At 43.3% G+C, this 11,920-nt stretch overlaps 1 protein-coding gene across 12 annotated transcripts in view; it reads left to right on the top strand.

The window, feature by feature from the left end:
• The window catches only part of LOC121282628 (probable G-protein coupled receptor 174), a 52,255-nt gene extending 41,286 nt beyond the window's left edge, over positions 1–10,969 (top strand). For 9 of the 12 annotated variants that reach the window (XM_041196430.1, XM_041196425.1, XM_041196426.1 and 6 more), the window contains one exon: positions 8,711–10,969. In XM_041196430.1, coding sequence (XP_041052364.1) covers positions 8,771–9,739 — 969 coding nt within the window. In that variant the 5' untranslated portion in view covers positions 8,711–8,770 and the 3' untranslated portion in view covers positions 9,740–10,969. The remainder of the gene's footprint in view (positions 1–8,710) is intronic. The other 3 variants (XM_041196429.1, XM_041196427.1, XM_041196431.1) reach the window with 1 other exon arrangement.
• The last annotated feature ends 951 nt before the right edge of the window (positions 10,970–11,920 follow it).

An 11,920-nucleotide genomic window follows, 5' to 3' on the forward strand; every position in this document is an offset into this window, starting at 1 on the left:
TGTTTCATTGACAGTTAAATCAGACTCCCACAGTGCAACTAAGAGCTGATTTAAAATTACTGGTTGCTGTGCAGGTTCCCCAGAGCTTGGGAAACTCAGCAGCAAAAGGGAGGAGAGAATTATCAGCTCTACAGGGTAAGTTCTTTTTTACAGCACCTCTAGTGGGCCAGGAAGAGCAACGTCCTTCCCACTTGGCTCTCAAGGCAGTCTTCAGCCTCCCCCCTGCCAATCACTGACCTCTCTCTTCCCCTGTCATCATCACAGATCTCCCCCCACACTGTACTGTTGTCTACTGTATGCTGAGATCACATAATTTGTTCTCTTCTGCCCAATCTGAACAACTTTTATAGTACAATTTATATCCAGATCACAACCGATCTCCCCAGCCACGTTCGGGGGAGGTGCATGGCTGGGGAGATCGGCTGTGATCTGGATATAAATTGCACTATAAAAGTTGTTCAGATTGGGCAGAAGAGAACAAATTATACTCTCACTGTCCATAGCTGTGAGGAAATGAGGGGGAAGGAGGGAAATGTAGCAAACTATTTATAACATGAGACTGCTTCCTCACATTTTGTTGGAGTTCCAGTTCCTGCTATCAGTTGCGTGCTGCTGCCCCTGTCTGTGGTAGGCTCTGAGGCAGCTCTGTTTCATCTTCAATCTTAACCACTATGGTCACAGTTTCAGAGCCTTTTCAAGTCAACAACATACTGTGTTTTGAGGTTTTCTTTACTCTGGTATTCAAGGTAACATCACAGAGCCTGATGATCGATCTACTATCAGGAGACCCTCAATGCGTGATTTGGTATAACCCAACAGCACGTATATTTGGGCTTTGGTAACTCCAGAATGTGTTCGAATTGGCTCATTTCAAATACTTCTCAGCAAATGGATTCTTCCGGGTTTCATCACAGCCCGACATAAACTCATTCTGAAAGCATAGATGCAAGGGGGTTGAGGTTCATTTTCATTATCCATTTCCCTCAGCATTCCCTCCTGCCAACCCACCCTCAGCTTTTCTTATGTGAAAGAAAGAACTTGCATTATATTGGACATCCCAAACCAGTTCGCAACCAGTAGCAGACTCTTGAAACGTAGTCACTGTTGTAATGTAGGAAACACTGTGGCTAATTTACATACAGCAAGCTCCCACTTATGTACATGCATACGAACATAGAGATTAGGAGTAGGAGTAGGCTACTTGGCCCCTTGAGCCTGCTCCGCCATTCAATAAGATCATGGCTGATCTGAACGTAACCTCAACCCCACATTCCTGTCTACTCTTGATGACCTTTCACTCCCTTGTTAATCAAGAATCTATCTCGCTCTGCCTTAAAAATATTCAAAGACTCTGCTTCCATTGCCTTTGAGGAAGGGGGTTCCAAAAACTCTCAGCCCTCTGAGAGAAAAGATTTTTCCTCATCCCTGTCTTAAATGAACAGCCCCTTAATTTTAAATAGTGACACCCTAGTTCTAGATTCTCCCACAAGAGGAAACAGCCATCCTGTCAAGACCCCTCAGGATATTAATAGTTTTAATTAAGTCACAAATGGAGTCCTGGTTTAGTGGTTTAAAAAGTTGATGAAGGTAATGCAGTAGATTTTGCATATATGGACTTTCAAAATGCACTTGATGAAGTACCACACAACAGGCTTATATAGAAAAGTGAAGTACATGGTAGTCAAGGGATGGTGGTAACTTGGTACAAAGTTGGGATAGAATTCAGAGAGTAGCAATGAACAGATACTCTGCTGGCTGGAGGGAAGTGTGTATTGAGGTCCTGCAGGAGTCAGTATAGAATCATAGGGGGTCATTTTAGCTCTTAAAAAACAGATGGATTAGGGTCAGGTGAGATACAAAAACTATTAAAACTTTGACCAGGCCCCAAGCCACCCAATTCTGGGTTTAACAGAGGTTGCACAGAGGGCACTGCGCTGGAATGTCAGCCTCAATTTAGCGCTCAAATCTCTTGAGTGGGACTGTGAACCCATGGCCCACTGACTAGGAGGCGAGTGAGCTTTTTTTCACAAGCTCGTGGGATGTGGACATCGCTGGTAAGGCCAGCATTTATTCTCCATCCCTAGTTTCCCTTGAGAAGGGACTGGCACTGAACAAAGTGAAAGTATTGGTGCTGCTTGTCTGAAGTACAAAATAGAAATGGATCAGCGACAATGGTGGGTGCAGATGAGAGACAAGTGATCCAAACAGTATTAACGACTGTCAGAGGAGGTGTAAGGGTATTCATGGAGACTTCTAATGGCTGTAGAAGAGTTTTCAATCTCAAAACTGCTGTGGAGGATGGACAATAACAAGTTGTGGTGTTTTGAATACAAGCTAAAATATTGTGCATATTGCCAAACCTCCCATTTGTTTAGGATTTGACGCAGTCTCCCACTTGTTGTCTGGGGCAGGAATTAAATCTCATGCCTTTTGAATGCCAGTGAACCTGGCTTTCATTTTTCTCTTGCTCAAAGCCTATAAGCAAAAGAAAATAATGGAGGCATATCCATCCCAGTGTTCATAGCTGGAATGGAAGTACTCTATGAAAACTTTTGACTCTTTAAGGCTTTTGCTACTGCTGGTTTTTCTGAGAGAAGCACCATGGGGTTCTTTTGTTAGACAGTCACGTGGCATATAACAAAATCACAGGGGTGAAGTAGGAAAGGAACATTAAACAGGCAAGACTGAGAAAAGTGAGAAAATACAAAGATTTTAACTCACTCAAAACCCATTAATTTGCACAGAGTTAAAATCAGGCCTGCAAGGGACAGAGAAAACACAGAAATGGAGAGAGAATTGAGAGTGATGCAGAAACAGAAAATAGGGTCAAAGAGAATACAGGGAGTAAATAGAAAGGTAATCAGACAAGACAGGTAGACACAGAGACCAACAATCAGAAGCAGGGAAAGAAATGGTAAATACACTTAGAGAAATGCATAGTACATTACTTTCAAATTCCTCTCAGCTTTGCCTTAGCAGGAACATCAACCTGTTTAAATTTAGAGCACCATGCTGCCCCAGAAATACAAGGTTTGAAGAATTTCAGGTGCTCAGATTCAGCAGTTCTATGCTCAAATCTGACAGTGCAATCTCAAAACCAAGATGCTTTCCCACTCAAACAAAAATCCCCTTTTTATATTTTTCTGTTCAATTGTCCCATGTGATGAACTACTCAGCATGTGTGGTCAGCCATTCAATTTTTATCATCTTTGTTTCACTTGAAATTCTACTTCAGATAAGGACAGCACAAATTTTGTCTTGTTTGTAATGCAACCAACTGGGAGACAAAGCAGACCAGACAGATTCTTGCGCCTTGTGCACAAATAAACCAACAACATCAAATTTAGTCCAGATTTGTTGACCAAGGTTCTTACCACATCTTCAGCTTTGGTATTCTTATGAAAAAAAAAAACAAAGGGGCTTTCCTTTAAAAAAAAAGAAATGGCAATCTATTGCTGTTTTTCAAATCTGTGAATTTATCCACAAATTCAAGGTTATGATTAACAAAACAAGATAAATGATTTCCAACTACTGCTCTGTAGAAAGTACTCAGAGGGATAGAAGTTAGTTTGGGCCCTGTTTTCAGGCCCAAACAGAGAGGCTTGACTCTGGTCTGGAATTGGGCCTCAGGCTTTATTTGAGTGAGTACCCCAGGTGACTCTACCCGTGAGAAGAATGAACTTTGGGCTGTTGGAAACAGCCCTCTGGTGAGTTCTGGGCGGGGATTCGTGTCAAAGCAATGGGAAAGGTGGGTGGCCATTGTAAGTACTGAGAAGTCAGGAAGAGTACTCTGGCTGATGAGGGCTGCTAATGAATCCAAGCAGGCCCATGCTTACCAGGAACAAATCTTATACAGGGGTCCTTCAACAAGCATTGGACCCATAAAAATAGTGCCCATGAAATTAATATAGGACTGATACCTGCAGTTTGGCCACTGGTGAACCCACTGTTAAAGTGGGTATTCTTCACTCCTATTTCATGCACAGAAAAAGGGCCCAATGCACACCAATTTCTACCCCACATTGTTTTATTGTCAGATAATGCAAGCTTACTGCTAATGACTGAAATATACAGATACAACATAAATGCCATTCATGACCTCAGGATAGGAAGGTCACTCAGTTGGATTTCATTGAATAAGGTGTTACTAATGAATAGATGGAATATTTCTCTTTGTCCTAATGTGAAATGTGGGGGATCCCAGTGAAAATGGTGCCATTATATCAGAAGATCAAACTGTAGATACATCTTCTCAGTGGAAATATTCACTTTGAAACTTGTTTTGCTGAATTGATAAGAAAAAAAGACATAATGGTGACTGCTGCTAACTGCATGTTGGAAGCATTGCACAGAGATAAGTAAGGTTAATGGGTTCATTGAGCTTTAAGACTTTCATGATTCACATGGACATCTGTGACTGCAACTGGTCAGAGTACTCAAGTGACCTGACATGAGCAGCTTAAACACCATTGATTGCTTAGCATCCTGTTTGGCTTGCTGTCACTTCATAATGACTCAACATGATTTGCTATCGCTTCCAGATCTTGTTCAGCCTCTGCATTATTTAAGTTAATGTCTTTCATTAAATATGCCAACAATTTTTTTTTCCAAGCCTTGCAGTTATCTGCATTGAACTTCTGCCACGGTTTTCACTGACTTGCCAATTCTTCAGATTCTACTGCTCCCCAGAAACATTGGGCGGAATCATCCCAGGTTTGCGGTAGCGGGCGGGCAAAACAACTTTTACCCACCAGTCGCGTTGGCAGGTTTTCACGCCGTATCATCCCAAACCCGCTACGTTACTTATGCATTCTCGGGAAACACTCTGTTTCCAGGGTGAGCAGGCTCTCATTCACCCACCACATTGTCGCCTCGCTGCTTCATCATGCCAGGCACCAAATTTAAAGTACAGCCGCACTCAGTGCTTCCAGCCCAAGACTGCAGCAAAGAAGACATGGCCCCGAAAGCAAGAAGACTGCAGCCCTTGAGCGCCTTTTGGACGCCATGGAGGCGGGTGTAATATTCTCTACCCCACTCTGGCTGCAGGAGTGGCAGCTACATTACCATTCCGGCTTGGTAGACGGTAGCTGTGGTGATCAGTGTCATTGCTGCACAGAAGAGATTGGCCATCCAGTGCAGATAGAGGATGAATGATCTCATCTGCACAGCCAGGGAATGGCAGCCATCTCATCACTCTAAACTCACTCACTCAAGCCCATCACACATTCACTGGCATCTCACTGCCAGCTCAAGGAACATCACCACCCATTCTCATACACATACCCTCACATGTCCACCTGGCCTCATCTTCTCTGGAGACTGCCTCCTCAGGAATCATCATCTTGAGACCACTTGTACAGATCAACATGTGCTCCCACACACACCCTGAGATACCCCTCTTCCCCAGTACTGCTCTCATCTTGCAGCTTCTTCCCTTGCCTGAGGCCACTACTCCCCCTTTGCCAAGCAAGACCTTACCCTGCAGCCATTGAAAAGCCACCCACATATGGCTGATCTGGTAGATAGAGACCTGCCATGAGCTCTACTAAAAGTGATGTGGTGCTGTCTGTGAAGCCTGGCTCTGATGACTGTGAGTGCTGACCAAACTAAGGTAGGTAAACAAGGAGTCCCAAGTGAAGTGCAGCTCACCAAGTGCATGCCTTATATATGCTGTTGTAAAACATGTTGGCATGTTTATCCAGCAATATAAGCGGATGATCCGGTGGTGTGAGGATGAGTCCGGTGGACAGGCCTTATAATGATATGCTGATGTATTACAATGAGGATTCCAACGTCCGATGGCAGGGAACGCGGCCTGATCACAAACTGGTTTCACGCCATCATGAAACTGATTTTTGGCCTTCTCGCCATATTGTCCGCTCACGGCAGCAAACGACCCCCGACACCGTTGTGTTTTGAAATCTAGTTAGTTTATCTAGTGGATCGAAACGTATCCTTGGGACACCTGTTCACGTCATCTTCTCAATCCAACATCATTCCTCTAATTAGAATCTGTTGATATCTTTCTTTCAGCCAATTCCCAACTAAATCAAAACATTTCCATGGACACTCAGTTGTTCTGTTCATTAAGTCAGCTGCAACTCATCACAGTATGTGTTAACTTGTGCTAACAATGTCAATTTGTCATTAACTGGGCAAGCAAATAACTAAATACTATTACTAAATCCAACAATCTGCCTTGATTTCTTAAAACTAATAATGAGTTCTAGGATGTGAACAGTGTTTTAGAATTAAACTCCAGCAGATCAATGCAGAATTTGTATAAAATCAGTGGTTAAACTAATGCAAGCTAGTCAGTGGAAGATCTCAGAATGTTTTTTCCTTTTGGGCAGAAGTGTTAGTTAGCTCCAAATGTAATATCATCTAGAGACATGGGGCAGAGGGGTGGGGGTTGTTAGGTGGGGGCGGGATAGAGAGGAAAAGGTAGATGAGTTCTAAAGAAGAGCTTAGAAACTGCAGCATTAGATCAAGTGCCCTTGATGCATGGCAGGAATACTTGTAATGTATTGTACAGCCTTTAATTAGACTGAAATGTCCATTGTGTGCAGGGTCCAAATACGAGCTCCACTCTGGTGGACTAAAGGCATCAGGCACACACTATTGGGGGTGTCTCCATTGCATTCCTGGCCCGGAGGTCAATTTATTTCAGTGCACTGATGGCCAGAATTCAACCTCATCACCTCCACTTTTTGTTCCATTATCTCCATGCTCCCCTGTTTCACCTTGAATCCTGGGCAAGCCAGAACTTTCTCCATCCGAATGCTAAAGCAACAAAGCTGAAGCCATCCAATTCAGCTTCCACCTGAAACTTCACGTCAAAGGTATCCACTCCATTACCACCTCTGGCTGCTAACTCAGCCACAGTTGAACCATCCCCATTTATAGTTTAACCCTGGGTTGGGTTTCAAATCCCACAATTGATCCATTAACCTCCATTGCCAGAACATCACATGCCTGTGACTCTTCATTAATCTCTGTGTCACAAGCACCTTCATTCGCCTCTTCACCACTTCAAGGCTTGATTGCTGTCTGTGTTCCTCACCTCAACACAAGTCCCAGCCCATCCAGAAATCCATCTTAATGTCCATCCTGACAAGGTCCCATGCAGTCATCACTAATCTCCGCGTCTCCCAGCACATCAGCTTGAAATCCCTGCTATTGTCATCACACCCCCTCCATGACTGTGTTCCACCTTCTCTCCCTCTGAAATTGTTTCTCACTCATAATCCCATCTTCTTTAGACAGGCATCTCTCCTTAAAGCTCTCGTCTTTCTGCTTCTCTCTTCCTCTAAGATGCTGCTTTGGTCACCTATCCTAAAATCTCCATCTTGGTGTCGGTTTTTGTTTGATTATGCTGCTGTGAAGTGCTTTTGGGATGTTTATTTGATTAAAGGTGCTATATAAACGTATGTTGTTCAACACTGCATGGCTTCCATCCCCGGCTGGCCTGACCCTCGAGCAGCCTTCATCCTCTGTGCTGCAGCCACCTGGACTTCTTGTCCTAAATCTCTTTGCCTTGCTGCCCTCCTCTCTTTCAGTTTCAATGTCCTACTTCTTCCTCCTGAGAAAACTTCTCTCTGACTTCCTGCTCAATAGTGTTGTTGAGTCATTATGGCACAGAAGGAGGCCATTCAGCTCACTGAGTCCATGCCAGCTCTATAGAGCAGCCAGTCCCAGTCCCCTGCTAGATCCTTATAAATTGTGTATATTTGTTTCTCCAGCCCCAGTCTTTGTCACCATTGCTGTAACTCTTTGCACTTCTCTAAAAACAAAATTGCATTAATATAGCACCTTTAACATTTTATAACGTCCCAAGCTGCTTCACAGAAGTGTTACCAGTTATATTAGCAATTATTTCTCAGCACTATAGCAACAGGATCTTCTAATTAGCTAGAACTAAAGTTCAGCAGATGCTGTAAATCAAAAAGACAAACTGAAAATGTAGGAAACATTCAGCATGTGTGGAGGGAAAAAGGTAGGGTTAATGCTTCATGTGAATTACTTTTCATCACGACCAGGGGAGATGTTAGAGATTAACTTTATTAATTAAGCCAGCTCTGGAGTGATATGCCGCAGAACGCTGAATGCAAGAAGTGTGCTCACTGCTCCTCTCACAACAGGGCCATTTTAGACAATTTGGTGTGCAAGTGGTTAGGATCTGGAATGCACTGCCTGAGATTATGGTGGAAGCAGATCTTGTTGTGGCTTTCAAGAGAGAATTGGATTTTATCTAAAGAGAAAAATTTGCAAAGCTGCAGGGAAAAGGTGAGGGAGTGGGGCTAGGTGAGTTGTTTTTGCAGAGAGGCAGCACGGAGAGAATGGGCTGAAAGGCCTCTTTCTATGCTGTAACCATTCCATGATTCCATAAAGTGGAGGTGCAATGGCTTGGGCATGTGTCAAGAATGGAAACATCTTTCATGACCTGGAAAACAGAGGGACAAGGAACAGGATGCTGAGAAAGACCAAGAAAGCCCTAGACAGACAATGTCCTGAGTGAGTTATCATGAAAGAAATTAAGGTGACTGAAGTGGCCAGGTTAGTTCAGAATCGACATCAGTGGATTGAATTGTTTAGCTACATTGCTGGTACAAAGCTGGTGGACAGGAGTTTAATAGTTGTCATGCATAAATGCTGTTTATCCAAGGAAAAAAAAAATGATGACCTTACAAACTTTCTCTTTTTTTCTCAGCAGCTCGTGCAGCTGGGTAGACCTTCCTTTCAAAGAACGGAAACCTGATACTGGGGAAAGATGTTAGTTAATGAATCCAGTCAATGCCCAGAAAAACACTGGGAGGAGGAGTTTCATATGAAACTGTACGCAGCTGTCTACGGAATAATCGTTATTCCTGGCTTTTTGGGCAACAGTGTGGCCTTGTGGGTTTTATTTGGAAACATCAAAAGAGAGAAGAAGGCAGTGATATTCATGACAAACCTAGCCATTGCTGACCTGGCACACATGTTGTCCTTGCCCCTGAGAATCTTTTACTACACATTTCATACCTGGCCATTTGGAAAATTCATGTGCTTGTTCTGCTTCTACCTAAAGTTTCTCAACATGTATGCGAGTATCTTATTTTTAGTCTGCATCAGCATCCAGCGCTGTGTATTCCTTATCTGCCCCTTCAAATACAGTAGCTGGAGACGTAGGTATGACGTAGGCCTATGTATTATTGGATGGGTGTTCGTTATCCTCATGTGCCTGCCATTCCCCATGATGCGGAACACGGACACATTCAACAGCACACTTTGTTTTGCATCTCTTCCCATGAAGCATGTCAACCTGGGATCTTCCATAGCTATGCTCATGGCAGCAGAACTCCTGGGTTTTGTGGGGCCCATCATCATCATTATTCTCTGTACCTGGAAGACTGCACAGTCATTAAAGAAGAATAGAATAGTGACCAACAACCAAGGTGGAAGAAGGGCTTTAAAGCTGGTCTTGATGTGTGCAATCGTGTTCCTAGTTTGCTTTGCTCCCTATCATATATTCTTCCTATTGAACCAGCTGACATGGTTAGAAGTCATTACCGACTGCACCATGCAGAAGAATATCCGGATCCTGCATTCAGTGACATTGTGCTTGGCTAGCATGAATGCCTGCTTGGACCCTTGCATCTACTATTTTGTCACTGCTGAGTTCAGAGAGCAGCTTTCACGGACAAGCAGCTTCCTTGTAAGGAGCCGGCACTTGAGCAGAGATAGCACCATGAGTCGATAATCTCCACAATGTTCAGATACATCAGACAAACAATTTGGGATTAGTCCTATCCACTGATCTGTCGTGCAACCATTCACCATTGGGCATTCTAGACATTATTGGATCAGAAGTCATTGTAATGGCACATCTCACAGCGAGTGATGTTTAGCGTACCATTCATTTTCCAGCAATTGTTGATCCATTTCTTCCAAGCTACCAGAAATGCTAACAGCAGAGGCTGCAGTGACCAGCATATATTCACCAGTCATGTTCGAACAATTTCTTACTTCCCTTAAATTGTGTATTTTACTTTACCTGCCAAGCAAAGAGTCAGGATGCATTTTCTACCACATTTACCCACAAGGACAAACGTTTGCATTGCAGCTTTCCTTCAAACACCTGTACAGTGATTGTACCCAATTATTCACAATAGGGATTACCGATGCTTTTCTCAACAACATATTATTGCCCACAACCCACACAAAGGTCTGTAAGCAATGATGCACTCATTCTGGTTGGAAAATGATAGAAATAACAGGTAATAGTGATCATTTCTAAAGGAAAACAAATGGGACTGGTGATATTTGTGCAGGGTATTAATGTGCAATGTGTAGGCTGCAGGTTTTCTGCTTCAGTTCATAAGAGCTCCGAACTGATTCAATGCTGGTGACACTCACAGAGGAGAAAGTCAGTTTTGCACTGTTTAAAGCAGTGTCAAGTATTTTACTCCAAAAGCAAAAAATATTGCTAATTGGAAATCCGACATCTGAAAAATTGAGGATTTAACTTGTTCGCTGGAGCTTTTTTTCATAGTCATGTGTGTTTGGGGTTAAATATGCCTCTACAGTCATAAGGAACTTCCCTCCCATTTGAGGGCATGTAGTTGTGGAAATGAAAATATTCATGTAGCAATGAAATGTTGAAGTAAACCAAAAAATGTAGCTATTTCTAGTTTGCTGAATTGTCTTGCTGTTGCCATTTTGTACCCAGCTAACGAGTGCCAGCATGTCTGATCAATGACACTAGCACAAGCTATTTCGAACCTTGTGCAGAAAGATTCCAGTTCAGCTTGATCGACGAGAAAGTCAGCACACACAATAAAGGGTCAATTCATAACTGCTCCTCCAATAGGAGTACGCCATTTAGCCACTCGAGCATGTTCTAGCATTCATTTCGATCTGTGCTTAAATTTATCAAACTTTGCTTCATGTCCCTTAATACTTCTTGCCTAATAAAAATCTGTTTATCATTGTCTGTGAAATTTTAATTTTTTTTTGAAAAATATACTTTATTCATAAAATATCTGGAAGAACATTCCAAAACATTTCAAAATCACCATCACATAAGTACAATCAGATTCAACTTTTACACATGTATCACAAGGTGCATCAATACAATCAATGAATATTACAATCATTTCAATATGGTCAATGCTGACAATCAGACAACGGGATTGGAGTTATCAACATACATCAGTTTGCACTCTGAGGTGCTTCAATACAATTGTAATACAATTAGTATTCAATGCATACATTCATTTTGAGCTGTAGAGCCTGAGGGGCTCTCAACAGTTCCCAGCCTCTCGGTGCACTGTTGCAGAAAGGTCTTAGACAGCGACCTTTCCCCATTGCGCCTTTGCAGCGGCCGCCCCAAGCTTTTGTGCGTCCCTCAGCACGTAGTCCTGGACTTTGGAATGTGCCAGTCTGCAACACTCGATCAGGGACAACTCTTTGTGCTGGAAGACCAACAAGTTTCGGGCAGACCAAAGAGCATCTTTCACCAAGTTGGTGATCCTCCAGCTGCAGGTGATGTTTGTCTCGGTATGTGTTTCCCTGGGAACAGCCCGTAGAGCACAGTGTCCTGTGTCACAGAACTGTTGGGATGAATCTCAACAGAAACTACTGCATCTCTCTCCAGACCTTCTTTGCAAAGGCACAATCCACAAGGAGGTGAACAATGGTCTCGTCCCCACCACAGCCACCTCGAGGGCAACATGCAGAGGGGGTGAGATTCCTGGCGTGTTGGAAGGATCTGACGGGGAGGGCCTGTCTCACCACCAGCCAAGCTACGTCTTGGTGCTTGTTGGGAAGTTCTGGCAATGAGGCATTCTGCCAAATGACTTTGACAGTCTGCTTGGGAAACCATCCCACAGGATCCACCCTTTCCTTTTCCCGCAGGGCCTCTAAGACGTTACGTGCCGAC

Source organism: Carcharodon carcharias, chromosome 9 (genome assembly GCF_017639515.1).
Source record: "Carcharodon carcharias isolate sCarCar2 chromosome 9, sCarCar2.pri, whole genome shotgun sequence".
Lineage (NCBI taxonomy): Eukaryota > Metazoa > Chordata > Chondrichthyes > Lamniformes > Lamnidae > Carcharodon > Carcharodon carcharias.